This window comes from Sturnus vulgaris, chromosome 6 (assembly GCF_052056855.1).
Source record: "Sturnus vulgaris isolate bStuVul1 chromosome 6, bStuVul1.hap1, whole genome shotgun sequence".
NCBI lineage: Eukaryota > Metazoa > Chordata > Aves > Passeriformes > Sturnidae > Sturnus > Sturnus vulgaris.
The window spans coordinates 25371464-25387395 of NC_142248.1; the positions used below are offsets into that span (position 1 = coordinate 25371464).

The window sequence follows — 15932 nt, forward strand, 5'->3', positions numbered from 1 at the left end:
GAAAAAGTTGTAAGACACTAAAGCTTGTTCAAACTAAGTAACTCTTGTTTAAGCTATAGCCACTTCTTTTTCTTCAGAGGTCCATAAGAATAAGTTTGTATTTTCAAGAGGAGTACTGCAATTAATAACCTAGCCACTTTAAAAATTCGGATTTGTGGCTTTAAGTAGGATTGCACAGTATGGTGTCTGTTACAGTTTGGAAGACTGTCTGATAAAGTCCATCCTAGCTCACATATCGTATACTTTTCTTGCACTCTTGCCTGTTGCTTTCTTTTTCCAAATTAGTAGTTTGGATTTCCATGGGTTTCTCTCTTCAGAGCATCCAGGTCGCTACAACAGAGAAAGAGATCGTGAGCCTTATTTTGAGCGCCAAGGTAATTCCAACACAGATCATCGGGATTTCAAGAGGGAGCGGGAATTGCACAGAGACCGTGGTTCTGTGGACTACGAACGGGAGAGGTTTGACAAAGAGCGGCATCCCCGAGATGATAGGTACATGATTTTGGAATACTATGGAAATCAATATAGTTGAGGCTGTATTGTGTATCAGGCTTTCCATCTTGCCTGTGAGGTACGCGTTCTTTCACTCTGGAATCCATAGTGGTACTTAACAAAAATGCACTAAATACACAAAATACGGTTTTGGCAGGGTTCTTCCTACTACACCGTCAAGAACTCAGTCTTACCGTGACAAGAAAGACCATCCATCCTCCAGGCGAGGTGGTTTTGAAAGACCACCTTATGAACGAAAGACAGATCGTCCAGCATATGATCATGGGCCTTCCATGTTTGGAGGTACAGTTTCTCAATCTTGAAGTCATGCTAGAATATTATGAAAAATAATGGACTTGCAGAGGTGAAAATTAATTGGTAGAAGATTAATTGATTTGCAGTATTTGTTTGTTCAGAATATATAATTCAGGAAAATTTATTTATGTGGTGGCATTTAGTTTTGTTTCTCAGTGGTGATGAGATCATGAATGAAACAGTTACATACTCTGCTAAAAACTGTCTTTGATTGCAATAGATTTAAGGTTAGAAATTTTAATTATTTTGAGAACATATCTGTGGATTTAACTTAAAATAATGAAGGTCTGTTTAAATCAGCTCAGCCGGGTATGAACATCTTAATTTTTTTATTTTACTGAACTAAGAAAATTCTTCTGTCCAAACACTGGAATTTGAAGGTGATCGTAGAAATTACCCTGAGGAAAGGATTCCTATTTCTGCTCCATCAATGCCTCGTCAGCCACCACCCGCTCCACGAGTAGAAAGGAAGCCAGAATCTAAAAATGTAGATGATATTTTAAAGCCACCAGGACGGGATAGCAGGCCAGAGAGGGTGAGTATACATTCTGAAAGAAGCAATCAGTTTCAACAAGGTCTGTATTCAGATAAAATGCTAGTGAATGTAGGATGTTGGGAGCAAGTGTAGATTTGAGGAAGCTCTGGAAATTAGTTTGACTCCTTTGCAAATGCCTAGAGCATTGTAGTATTAGGGGTCCACAGGACAGGTAAACTTCCTGTGAATGCTCAAAGCAAATTAGTGTGTAATATTAAGGTATTTTGGCCTCTTCTGAGGTTTTCACTATTTTTTTGTGATGTATCAGGGGAAAGACTTGTCTTTACACAGAGATTTGGCAATACACCATATTATATAAAAAAGAACACGATTTAGGCTATTAAATATTTGTGCAAGTTTCATTCAGTTTAATGAAGGAAATTAGTGAAACTGAACCAGATCTATAACATGCAGCCTAAACTGCTGAGATGATTAGCATAAAAAACTCTGAATGTAAGTACTATGGTTTCTCACAGCCTGGTTTCTAAAACAGACAGTGAGTGCTAGATGGGATTGAGTGTGACCCACAGCACATAATTCTCCAGAAGAAAATCTTTGCAAAGGAGAGTCTGTTAAATGTAGTACAATATTATATTTTCTTACATGATCTTTGTTTCAGATTGTGATCATCATGAGAGGGTTACCTGGCAGCGGAAAGACTCATGTAGCAAAACTCATCAGGGTATGTAAACAGGCACTCACTGTGTAGTGCTGCTTGTCTTTTACATTTGCTTCCTCTGCTGTTTGCTCTCTGTTTCCCTGGAATTCAAGTCTGTTGTTATTTCATGTTTGATGTCTTCATGTGCTGTGTGAATCTCCACCACTATTAGCATGCAGGAGGGATACTACTCTCTTCTTGTTTTGAGTATTGAGCAGGGAACTGCTGTTGACCAAAAGTATTTAGAAGATCCTGTGTAGCAGAATGGAATTTTTACAGCAAAGGTATAGGCTTTCTTTTTGCTTTCTTCCCAGGATAAGGAAGTAGAATGTGGAGGACCTGCACCGAGAGTGCTCAGCCTGGATGACTACTTTATCACTGAAGTGGAAAAAGAGGAGAGAGACCCAGATACAGGGAAAAAAGTTAAAAAGAAGGTAGTCTTAATTCTGTTGCTTTTCTTGACAAAGAAACAAGGCATTCTGGAAAAACAGTGGCTATCAAAATTCCAGTCTGTGGGTTGGGAAGAGTGCAGAGGTCTCTGTGCTATTTTTCAAAACAAGCCAATATAACTTAGGATGAGCAAATTCTTAAAAAGTGACCTGAAAGGTGTTTTTCTCACACCAGTGTACTTTGTGGTCATGACATTCAGGTGTTGAATATTAGCCATTTTATAGATTAAATCTTTCTTAATGCTTTTGTCCTTGGTGAAGGTGATGGAGTACGAATATGAGGCTGATATGGAGGAGACCTATCGTACTAGCATGTTTAAAACTTTCAAAAAGACCTTGGATGACGGTTTCTTTCCCTTCATTATCCTGGATGCTATCAATGACAGAGTGCGACACTTTGAACAATTTTGGAGTGCTGCAAAAACAAAGGGGTTTGAGGTAATGGAACCTAAGTAGCATTTGAACTTGCTAACAGCCATATGCTGATATTTCTAAACTTTTTAATGGAAAATGTCTCCCACATTAAGGAAAAATGCTGTGATGTACAGTTATAAGTTGGCCTTTCTTTAATTGTACAACTGCAGAGTATGTTACAAGGTAGAAAAAGAGCTCTTAGAATTGGTTTACAATATTTAATATTTTCTTTTTGTTTCTAGGTCTACTTAGCGGAAATGAGTGCAGATAACCAGACATGTTCCAAGAGGAATATTCATGGGCGCAAACTAAAGGATATCAGCAGGGTAACTGTATACACCTGGAGTCATATTGTGCTTTTGGGCCCGCTGTCATTTGAAAACTATAGACTATGTCATACTTAACACTTTTCCTCTAAGAAGTACTAGTAGTTATTCCAGAGGATTGATTAAAATTACTACAGTACAGATACATCTTGTTATCAATCAGAAACCAGATTTTCCAATGAATCTGTTAGATTTTTAGAGGTGTTTCATTTTTGTGTGTGTTTTGTTAGATGTCTGATCACTGGGAGGCAGCACCACGCCACATGATGCGCCTGGACATTCGCTCACTGTTGCAGGATGCAGCTATCGAAGAGGTGAGAATCTCTGTACTTGTTAAAACTACAGATTAGGTCAATATGACTAATACTGAAAATATGGAGCAGACAAAGGTGATCACAGCAAGGCAGTTATAAGAAAGGCACTTTGGAAAGCCAAAATCACTGTGTCAGGAAAGTGTATTTTGTTATTCTTATGAATTACTCCCCTTTTATCACCTTTTTGAAGCTCAGACTTAGGCCTCTTAGAGCAAGAGTTGAAGTCACTTTGCTCTTAGCAGCTGTTGAATACCAATTAAGGAGATGAAAGAGAATCTTATGAGAAAGTAGTTGGAGAAAGTAAGATAAGAAAATAAATTTGAGCTCAGTCATTGTTTTAAGAAATTCAGACGTTTAGCAGAGAATGAAGAAATAAGTAACACATAGCAAAAGGTTACAATTGCCTTTTACTTTATTTTCAGTTTGCCACATGCATTCTTGGTGTGTCAGCTTACTGTATTATTGCATTTTTCTTTGGCAGTTGTGTCAGGAGCTCTAGGCATAAAATAGTGTGTTAGTTGTGTGGTCTTTGTGAATGAATCATAGCTGCTTGTTGCTGTCAGAACAGCTCTTGACATGGCCGTAGAAACTAGTGAACTGTTGAAGTAGACAGAGGGTCTTTGCAGTTTGTCATTATATTAGCAGGTTATTATTAAATCTTCAAATTCTTTGTACTGGAAAATAGTAATCTTTAAGAGGACAGCAAAAGGTTCCACTCTAAAGTAGGCTTAGAGACAGATTGGGATTTACAAGGTTTTGCAAATATGTAAAGAACTTTACATACTTTGAGAGTTTTATGTATTCCAGAGTATATGCATGAGTCCCCAGTAAAGCTGTGGAGCTCAGAAAGTATTGCATTAGATGAGAAGAGTTAGATGTATGTCTTCAAGCATTCTTGTATTTTGTTACGCTGAACTCTGTGATTACTGATTTTAAAATATATAAAAGATAAAGGCTCAGTAGAGATGTTCTATGCAGAGACAGCCATTCCAGGTATACATAAATGGCAAGTTTAAGAACTTTTTCTGAGATTGCAAGTCTTGAAATGTGATTCTTGAGATGTGTGGGAAGCAAGAGAAGTATCTTGCTATTACAGATAGTGGTAACACAAGGAATGCATTGTGAAGGAAGGGAATGAAAAATTTTTGCTTTTCCCCAGAAAATCTTTGCAAAGAGTGTTCTTTGTCACTCTGTTGCTAGAAGAGAACATGCTTCTGAGGAAAGCCAGAGTAGACACAGGATTTATATGTATTGCATCATCATACTTTCAAAGATGAATCCTTTCTTTTCTATTTTAATTTGGACATCTCTACTTATTTTGTTAAAAAGAAAATACTTAAAGCCAGGCAGTGCCTTGTAAGTCTGTGCATGTGCTTTGGAACAGGTGGAGATGGAGGATTTTGATGCAAATATTGAAGACCAGAAAGAAGAAGCCAAGAAGGACACAGCAGAGGAAGAAGAAAGTGAACTGGTAGGAGACACATCAGCCATCCGTAACAAATTGTTCATTAATGTGTCTGAGGGGAAATCTCAGTCTTACAAGTGCCAACCCATTGCCGTTCTTAGCAGTGCGATCTTAACACACATGTGTCTAGTAGTTTTTTACTTAAACATTTCTAGGAAAACTTTAACGGTAAATCATATTATTTCTTCCTAATTTATTCCTAAGAATACGTGAGTATGTGCTACAAACAGTATTGTCAGTGGAGCATGGTAACATGCCTCTTAGAGGCATTTTAAATTGCAGTACATAATAGTGCTGTCCTCCAGATAATCTAAGAATTACACAAAGTGGAGGGATGGGAACAATGCTTAAAGATTAATTTAGCTTATTTCCTTTCACGTGTCTAAAGAACTCTCCTCAACTGTCACAGTATATGACAACAGTTATGAAGACTGCTTTTTCTGCCACGGTTTACTGGCTTTGTTTGTCAGGTGATATTTCCAAGGTGAGGCATTAGGTCTCTTGGATAAATAAAGGTTATAGAATTGCCTTGAGGGCTGACTTTTTAGGTACGTATTTATAAGGCTACGAAAGGCTTCCTGCTGTAACTTCTTGGTATGTGTTGGAGCTGCAACTGGTCCGTGCTTGATGAGTTGAATGTCTCAAATCTTGGTTCCCACAACCAAGCAGTTAAAGTTCAATAAACAGGAAGTAACCAAAAATGTCCAAGTTGAGTAAAGTGTTTTTCCTTGATGGAAATTTACTGTTCCTCAGGAGTGGCAGGTCAAAAAGCAGTTGAAATCAGGATTTTTAAAAGCTTAGGAAAAGTGCATTCTAATAAACATCTGTTTTTTTCAACATGACTCATTTATTCTCTTTAATAAATTATTCTTTGGCGCAGAATATGAGACTGCATAAAGTGTGGTTAGAACATTTCAAAGATGCATCCATGTTTACAAGTATATGGCTGCTAGTCCCATTTCCATGAGCTATAGCTAAAAGAGAAAGTTGTCTTTAGCTTTTAAGACATCTGTGCATAAATTTCTGTGTGTATGTGTGTGTTTTTGGGTTTGGGGGAGTGTCCTAATGTACAGCACTTACAACAATAGGCCTTTTCTTTGAGACAAAGGGAAAGCTTGGTGGTGAAAACTATGCAAATTAAATAACTAATAGTAATCTGCATATAAGAATGTGTTCTATTCAGATTCACAAGATATGAAAAAGAGCAAAGCATTATCTGCTGTATGTAATCTCGAATTCAGTTAGATGGCTAATCTCAGGGAATTATGTCAGAAAGTGGAACAGGACACTGTATTTGGTATCTCTTGCCTTTTTGAGAGCATTTGATAAGGGTTCTGCAATTCATTTTGCTGCATTTAATTCTGTGAGAAAAGAGAGGTCTGAAGCTCCTGCCATCTGGCAGATATCCTTGAAATATCCAACTGTCTTGTACTAAAGGATAAAATTTGAATCTTTGCTTATCCTATTTGAGCACAAGGATATTGTATAGATTCAGCACACAATAGGCCATTTCACGCCATCAAAGTTACTCTTCTTTCTATTATCAACTCCCATAGGATTATTTATAGTGCTCAGACAATTCCTGCTTTTCTGTACTTGATGGTATGAATTATGGATACATTTAATTTAGTGTTCTCACCAGTGTATCACGCATCACTTTGTTTAATGCAGGCTTTTAGCTGTGGTGTAAACTTGCTGAGCAAACTTAAAAGTTCAACTTGGTTTAAATGTATAAATATATGTATATACATGAAGTTTATTTATTTGTTACAAGGAAATATTGCAGCACAAACTGTTTTGGTTTGCATTAATTACAGATTGTTTAAAAACAAGAAAATCCAGAGATCTAATAACCTCAAGTCACTGAGATATGCTTGGTAGAAAAAAGATTGTTCAAAGATTTTTTTAAGAGCAGTGCTGAACTCAAATGTAGTGTGGCTCTCTGGAATTTACAGGAATACACTATTTAGGAACACGTAGCATTAACAAATACACATATATTTTTACCACAGTGGAAGCAACCTATAAATAAATCAGGAAAGAAGTTAGTGTAATAAAACTGGTTTGTGGATTGTTGGTTTTCTTCTTGAAATCTTCTAGAGCAGTTCTTTTCCCTGTCTATTAAAAACATTCTAAAAATTAATTAAATTCTCACAGGGCTTCCATTCACTACCTTGAACCTTTTTATGTCATTGCAGAGGAACATAAGTACTTTTATACCAAATCTGAATGGCTGAAATGAGGGTTGCTTAGTAACAATTTACTTGTCAAAGAATATAAAAAGAAAAGATAACAAGAGGCTAACTAAAATAAATACCTTTTTGTCAAATTTCTTTTCATTATGCTCATTTACAAAGAATAAAGTGGCTAAAGATCATTACACATGGTGACATCATTTGTAGGGAAAAATCATTTTATAAGAATCATTGTGCTAAGAGTACTATTTTAAAATGAAAAGTAATAGTTAAATCCTAGTGACTTAGCAGATACTCTTATTTAAAGGCAAAAATTGTTTAATTGTGGATTAACCATTCATACGTTAATTTAATATGTCCCTTCAAAAGGAGTAAGTGAAGTTTGTGTGTACTAAATCTAGGAATGTGTTCATAAAAGCTTACGGTAACCTTTTCATTTATGCTTGTAAAGCTTTGAATATTCTTTATGCCTGAAAGTTGTGTTGCAGTGACTTTGCCACCTGGGATAATACAATACAGTAACTGCACACAGTGCCTTTGCTATCTGTTAGACTCATTCTGGAGTTCTATGTTTGCAGAGGGCAGCACTCTTGTAATGATTTGCAAGGGCTGCTGAAATCACTGAATGGGAAGTGGATGCAGAAGTTCTGAAATACCGAGTAATTGGTCTCCATCTGATAGTGAAAACTGTGCCTTACAAAAAGAAATACCTAAACTCCCGTTGTAATGCTGTTTCCAGTTCAAAAGTGATATGCATGTGTGTCTCTCTCTAATCCTCCGAGCTTCTTTCTGTGTATGATTTAGGGTTACATTCCGAAAAGCAAATGGGAGATGGACACTTCTGAGGCAAAGCTAGGTGGGTATTTATTTTTTCCTGTTTCTTATAGTTGGTATCTAATGATGTTTGCAAGACCTGAATTTTTGTTTTTACTGTGCCTCCTTGCAAAGACCAATAAATGCGTTGATTTCATATGTGTCTGAAACTGCAAAAGCGTCTATACAGAAAAGGAATTTATCTTCTGACAGAGGCACGAGACTTTACTACTTTCTAATCATCGCTGTTTTATACACTCATTAATTGTTGTTCCATCCATTCAAAGAAAGTACTCTGTCTTCAAATTTAAAAAAAACAGTATTTCTATTCTTCATCTTTCTGTGTTTATTATTTTTATATAAGCAAAGAGTCAACTTACATCGCACTGTACTCTTTTTTCATATTGCATACCTTTTTTCCTAAGTGTCATCAGTAACTTCTTGCATTCTTGCAGACATTTCTCATAGCTGAACTGCATTGAAGATGTTTCTCACTTTTCAAAATTGATATCTGTGAGGACAAAGAAGTGGCATGCTTTGAAATTAGTTCTGAATTATTAGATGTCAGTGTAACTTTTCAGCATCTTAGGGCACGGAAAAGTTAAAAGTTCATGATGCTTTGCAGTTCCAGGAGAGCAATACAATTCTTCTTAGTAGTATGTAAAATGGACTTTCCAGGAGCACAAGGGCACGATTTTTCTGTACTTTTTTGTTCTCATTAGTGCATTAGGATTGTGTCAAAGTCAAAAGCAACTTTCAGGCAGAAATGCATGCACCACATCTATGGTGAAAGGATTGTTCATGGAAAGGTGTTTCTGGTCATTATGATCAGTTTTGTTGTGGGTTTTTTTTTCTGAACAGTAAAAGTTCTAAATGACGATTTTATCTAGTCAACTCAGAATTGCCATTTTTATATCATGTCTGTGAGAAGTCACAAACACCTAAATGGGACACAGCATGTCTTAACATTTTGAGGTTTTCTTCTTCACATGTGGTAGAACCCTGTCCATCATAACTTTCCAATAACCAAAATCACAAATGCACCATAGAAATAGCATTAGAAGGTCTGGCTTACATAAAGCAGCTTTTCACCTTTTGCTGTTAAGGGCTTAGCTACACCCTCTTTTCTGCTGCTGTGCTCTCTTTTAAGTCCTATAAATAGCTGTGGATGATATTGATGATGTGGCACTTGCAGTACAAGCAGAGGCACCTTGTACTCAATGATTTTTGGCATACCAAACAGCTAGGCAGTTAGACAATTAAGCAAGGATTGCTCTGCATTTTTGTTACAAGCAATGATTTATTTAATAATGTAAAATTATTTCTTAAGTTTATGCTAAGAACTGTGTTGCGTTTCCTTCCATAATGAAAACTCTGTAATGTAAAACACATGATTTTTATATGGTCTCCAATTTAAAATGGGGAGCAAGCAGCAGAGTCACTTTTATGCTGAAGTAAGTTACTTGCAAGGCTGTTGAAATAATCCTTTAACAGTCAAACTTCATTAACAAACTGGATGTTAGCATGATGCAAGACACAGATCCAGGTGATGAGGACGGCTCTCTGTTAAATCTGTATTCACAATTTTACTTTTATAGCTACCCTCTAGATTCAGTTTTATATAAATGTAGGACTGTAGTTTAAAAGTAAATTCTGACAGAACTTAGGTTTTAAAAAAGCCAGGCATTCCTGTGTAACAAATGCAGTTTGTTTGGAAAAATACTCTGCCAGGGTGGTCAACTTTTAGCTTTAGTTGTACATTAGAAGCACTTGCAGTCTGTGAGTAAGAATTACTATATTTAGTTCACAATAAGACTTTATGGTAGATGACCAATTATAATTATTTCTGGAAAGGTATGTAAACTGTGGTACGCATTAGTTACTCCAAAACTGAGTTATTTCATGGGAGCTGGCCTGCCCATTAGGTTTATTGCCTTAGTCCCAGACGGCACATATTTGCCCAATGATGTGAGTGCAGACTCCAAAAATGATGCTTTGAGTCTTGTTTTGCTTTTTTGTTTTCTTTCTGAGTAGATGTTGTTACAGGAGAGCATAATATCTTACTGGTTATAATAAACCTCAGAAAATATCTGAAAAGTTTAAGTTCTTTAGCGGCAAACACTGACTTGTGACAGTCATCCAACATATGCCCCAGAGCTCTCGCTTTAGCATAGATTTACTTTATTCTTATATTCCTCTTGAGTACGTGTGTGATTTATCATTTCCTTACATGCTGTGCACAGCCACAGTTTTATTCTGAAAGTCTATTCATGGGTCTTCTCAGACACAATGCACACAGGTTCTTATATTGAAATTTAAAGTAATGGACTCTCATTTTTAAAATTTGACTGTAGTGCTTGGTGCAATGCTGTATTTCAAGGTGTGGCTTAGTGGCAAGTTCTACAAACTTTCAGAAATGGAGAAATGAGCTCTTGGTGTAGCTGAAACTTTGATGCCATTGTAAAATTTGCTCTAGAATGCAAACGGGATTCTACATAAAACTTTGTGACTTTTGTATAAGAAGGGCAAAATTTAACTGATTGATTTGTTTAGGTTTTGAAGGAGCTAATTACACTAGTTACTTTCAGATGTTACTTTAAAAAACAAAGGTGAGTTTTTAAGTTTTATGGGTTTTCAGAAATGCTGCTATTTTGTTGTTTTTAAATTTGAAATGATAAAATGATATTCAGTAGTTTAACACTAAATAATCATCCATAAATAATCACAAGCACCAGTGTTACAAAATGACACATTGTATCATTTTCGTAAAAGAATATTCTGAAATAATCCTTTGTGGCAGGTTTTTGACTTTTGTGTAGTGTCTGCTGCATGACACATGTACTTTGAACACTATAGTATGGATGGAAGCAGACTCCTCTGGAAAAGCAATCCAGCTTCAAACATGGAAGGACATACGTTTTTAAAATAAATTCTGTGTAGCAGTAACAAAAAAGGACAGAGGGGAACTGCATATTCAGAACAGCTTCTGAGGTCCTCTGCTGATGTTTGAGCATTACACGTTTCTTGGCATTGTTTTCAGTTGTTTGGTGTGCAGCAGGAGTGGGAGACTTAACTTACTTTCACATCAGTCACGAGGTGAGCTTGCATCACAGCCTCCCTCCAACGGGAATATGTCTGTCTACAGGTGTTTGCCATCAGAGGGCTCCTCAGTTTTTACTTCTTCATGTTCCTAAATGCTCCTCAGTGAATTTGTTGATCTCCTTCTCAATGTTATTTTTCTGGAAATGCTTAATGCAACAAATGATCTACGCTGATTGAACGTAGCTGGAGTAACAGAGGAATATTGTATAAATCAATTTTGTCTTGTAGAGAGAGTGTCGCCTTTCTCTGGAGATTGAGCATCAAATTTGGCAGATTTAACTTACAGCAAAAGAAGAACCTTAACTAAATCATGTACTAGATAAAAGTATTCTGAACATTTTTCTTAAATGTTGGCTATTTTAAGAAGAAGCAGGGGGTTTATAATGTTTTATGAGAAGAAGTTCTGTATCTGTTCCAGGGAAATGGGGCAAAGGTGGAGTCTTTAAAAGCTTTTGAGCTGCATGAGGGAGAAATAACTTCATTAGTTTGTGGACTTTAAATTATACTAGCATGTCTACAGTACCACTGCCTCACATTATCTCCATTGTTACTCTTCTCTCTCCCATATTAAGTAAAAAAACCTCATCTCTGAACTGAGCTTCTTTAAGTACATACTTTTGAACATCGTCTTCTGCTATCCAGAAAAGAATGGTGCCTTGTATTTGGTCTTTTTCTGAGGCATTTTGTGGGTGAATTTGATTACAACAGTGACTTCTGAAGCAGTATTTCTAACATCACCGGTAATGGTTTAATGGCTGTTATTGCCAAGCTTAGTGTTCCTTCTACATATACTTGAATTGTTGGCTTATAAATTGGTGGTTTGCATCGACAGAAGTAACAGAATTTCCTTTGACTTGTAGAGCCGGTTTTCCTTTTCATGCTCGGTTGTTCATAATCTTACAATGAATGTTTCATCTCCTTTCCAAAGACAGTTTGCCACATGATTTCAAGAAGGTGTTGTTTTATTTACTGAGAATAAGTGCCTAAAGAGGAACAAAATTTTAGAAACTAGGAACGGAATTGTTTCTCCTCATGTTGTATCGGTTCAATAAGAAAAAGAAGAAAATGAGGACTGTTGGACAAATGTACTGCTCAAATATTCATGACTGACCTCTTACACCATGAAAGAAAAGAGTCTGAGATATTTTTCTCCCAGTCCTGGAAGACTTTTTAAGTGGTTTGCCTTATGGGGAGAGGAAAAGAAAGGGGAAGATCAGGCTTTCCAAGGAGCGTTTTGTTTAGCAGAAACTTGTCTTTGATGCATTAAATTATATAATTGCCACTTGTTCCCTGATGCTGCATGTATGCCATGTTTGACACAGTGTTGATCCCCAAATTTGGGAAAAATGCTACAGCTTTAGTATTGTGTTCAAATACAGAAGGATGGATCTGTGGTTCCTAGCTGTTGTTGGCTGTATTGTACCTGTAAGGACAGATTCCATACAGATCCGGAAGAGCAAACTTTTTCTCCCTCATATAGAAAACAACACTGAGTGTTATTGCTACACAGTTAACATGAAAGATCAATAAAACTTGAAAACTGTGTTGAGTCTTCTCTAGTTTATTTCAACTCTCATCATTACACCTGTCAAGAACAAGCTGGATGTACAAAATCTGCTGCTCGTTCTTTTGAAAAGTTTTCCACTCTCGTCTTGTTTGTGTGAATAATAGAAAAAATAATCTCCCTTAACGCTGAGGCTCTGTGTTTGTTCTCAGACAAGCTGGATGGTTTGCGGACTGGCACTAAAAGAAAACGTGACTGGGAAGCAATTGCCAGCAGAATAGAAGATTATCTGCAGCTTCCAGATGACTATGATACACGTGCTTCTGAACCTGGAAAGAAAAGGGTAATAAATTTTCAAATGACTTACTGTATGTATATTACGCTTAAATGGTCTGTGTGAAAGTGTTGATATCAAGTCATCCAGTGTCTATGAATATGGGAATTTCATTGACTCACTTTTTATTTTGCTGTTCCATTAGATTCTGTAAGACATTATGCTTGCAAGTAGTGTCTTCCAGAGGTAAACATATTAGTTATAACTGAGCAAAGAATTGTAGATAATACAGATTAACTATGTGCGACATGGTCTGAATACAAAATGCTGCATGTTTCAATTCAGTTGTGAAAAAAGGGGGAAAATCATAGACGGAGACAAAAGAGAGGTAATAGAAAGAGGCAATGCTTTTTTTTTCCCCCTTTCCAAAATAGAATGACCACCTTTTGCCATTAGAAGTAATTTGAATTAACTGTTGGTGTTTGGGTATTCTTTTGCTCTGTAATGTCAAATAGAAAACTGATAGTACTGTACGGTGCGTCTGTGAGAAACGGAGACACTAAAGGCATTGGCAGAGGAGATGATGGTGGAAGAAAACTGACATTGCTTATCAGTGGAAATGTCAGGGGAAATGCAGGTACACTCTGGGTAGGGAGGTGCTAGGAGAAAATTGATAAGGCTACGTTCCCCAGTAACGCACGGGCCTGAATGAGACTAATCAGTATGGCAAAGAAGAACCCTTTCACCTACTGTTTTTTCTTGTCCTGCAATGGTGTGTTTCAGATGGGTTTCTGGACTGTAGCCTTTCCTCATTGCATCTCTCCCTACCTCCTTTATGTTGCTTTCTGTTGTTGTCCTTCTGTTGCTACCTCCTTTCTTTTGCTCTCCCTCCTGTTGTGTCTTGCTTTGGGAGTGTCACTTTGTATGTTTGAGCAGGATAAATGCAAGGGATCTGCATTACCATGAAGAGGTGCAGTGCAGATATGGAGATGTAAAGATGGGGAAATAACATATGTATGAAAATGTTACTTAGTGTAAAGAAATCGTGGGAAAATTTAAATATAAATATCTCATAGAAGATAGACAATAAAACTTCCTTCATTCCTTCAGTCATTTATTAATTGCTGTCTTGCTCTTTAACACTGTCTTTCTGTAGTTTCATGGTCACCTTCTAGATGTTTCCATTGTGCAAATGAAAGACAGATTTCCCAGAAAATTAAAACAGTAAATGAGTCTTGGATAATTCTTCCTGCAGAAAGTGTTGCTTTGAACAGAGACATAATTGTCGTAGTTACACTTCAACTCTCAGAACTATACCACTGAAATGGAAAAAGCTTATCATCTATTCCTTTCTTCTACTCCATAGAACACCTGGTAGATTCAATTAAAAATAATTTCCCTCTTTACCTATCACAAAAAAATACTTACCTGTTCAAAGAAAAATTAGTAGAAATTAGTATTCTTGTATACTTACTTGTAGTGGAAAGCCTTGACTCATATCAGGATTTCTTGGAAGATTCTTGTACTGATAGGATGTTCTCCATAGGTGCGATGGGCAGATCTAGAAGAAAAAAAAGATGCTGACAGGAAAAGGGCCATCGGTTTTGTTGTTGGACAAACTGACTGGGAGAAGATAACAGATGAAAGTGGTCACCTTGCTGAGAGAGCCCTCAACCGCACCAAGTATATATGAAAAAGTGGTTAAGTGGATTTTTGTGCCTTTAAGGTAAATATTCAGTCTTCCTGTGTGTTTATAGCCTTGATGTTTTTCAAGAGTTGAGGCTGCAGTTCACCCCCTTGTTAGAGTTCTCTCAGACAAGGCTATTTGATCTGAAACTTTGTGTAATAGGTGTCAGCTGTGCCTATGTCAACATGCACCCTTCTGTACAGCACCTGACAAGAAAGGGGGAATGATTATCAGCTATCAAATCTCCCAACCTTATTACAAGGAAGCTTGTGGTTTCATTGAGTAGTTTAGCTGTGTGCCTACTAGTCCTGTTGAGTTCAGATGTTGCTTATTATATCTTAATTCTAACCATGTTAATTGCTGGTTTGCATGACATAACAAATTTTTCCTTTCTTTACAGGCCATTTGCTCTGAGGAGAAGTGAACCAAGGTGTCATGAGCATCTTGCATGGGCCATGTCACTCCCACCTTCACAGTTTTTCTTTGTTACTTTAGTTTCAGCAATTTTCTTGAGACACTGGCAGATAACCAGTGCCCTCAAAAAACTCATTGAATCCCACTGCTCCTAAGTGAGAGAGACAGTTTACTTTTAATATTTTTGGAGGGGAGGGAAGGGGAGGGTCAGTAGTTTTAGCTGCTCTTTGTGGGATAAAGTGGAAGGATTAGACAGATGTTACCTCCACTGTACCATCACAGAATGTTTATCACCTTTACTCTGTGGATGTTCTCGTTTTATACTGTATGTACCTTGTAGCTTATTGTATTAGGAAGTGGAACAATAAATTTCACTATAAACTCAGTGTTCTTGGTGGACCCTGTAGTATGGTTTTTGTTTGACGTTTTAAATGTGGTCTGTGTTCATATGTTAGTGCTCAGCACCATCCTTACCTGGAGGATGTACTGTGCTCATATTCTGGAATGTGTCCTGTCTTCTAAGTTTTTCACCTGCTCTTCTTCTCATAGACAGATCCATTAAGACCCCAGGTCTTGCTGGCCTTCAGAAGTTCATGTTCCTGGAAAGTAGGAATATCATTATGTTTGGATCCTAGTTTCTCAATAATGTCAAATTTTCGTTACTATGTGAATATGAATTCTGTTGGGTGGTTCTGTAATGTTCAAGGTAGGAGTGTATGAAAAACTTGTCTTTAATGCTCAATATGAAAGCAGGTACTACAGAGTTCTCTGAGGGGCAGCCTAGAAAATTGGTTTTCATCTTCTTATGCCTTTTAGTCAACACTGATCCCTATCAGGGTATTTCATTCTATTCATAAGTCTACTGTGTCATAGAGATGCATCATTAAAACAAGTGACAAAGACCAGAAGTTATACCCTTCTTTTCCTTTGATAAATGTGTTAAGCTTGATTAAATAAATTAAAAAGAAAAAAAAA

At 36.9% G+C, this 15932-nt stretch overlaps 1 protein-coding gene across 7 annotated transcripts in view; it reads left to right on the forward strand.

Annotated features, from left to right (window-relative positions):
- YLPM1 (YLP motif containing 1) overlaps positions 1–15342 on the forward strand; it is a 33061-nt gene extending 17719 nt beyond the window's left edge. For 2 of the 7 annotated variants that reach the window (XM_088167346.1, XM_088167348.1), the window contains exons 9-21: positions 318–492; positions 650–795; positions 1155–1342; positions 1962–2024; positions 2315–2434; positions 2711–2887; positions 3106–3189; positions 3420–3503; positions 4888–4974; positions 7968–8019; positions 12795–12925; positions 14403–14582; positions 14944–15342. In XM_088167346.1, the coding sequence (XP_088023472.1) occupies positions 318–492; positions 650–795; positions 1155–1342; positions 1962–2024; positions 2315–2434; positions 2711–2887; positions 3106–3189; positions 3420–3503; positions 4888–4974; positions 7968–8019; positions 12795–12925; positions 14403–14549 (1454 nt within the window). In that variant the 3' untranslated portion in view covers positions 14550–14582; positions 14944–15342. The other 5 variants (XM_088167347.1, XR_015804627.1, XM_088167349.1 and 2 more) reach the window with 5 other exon arrangements.
- Positions 15343–15932: the final 590 nt, after the last annotated feature.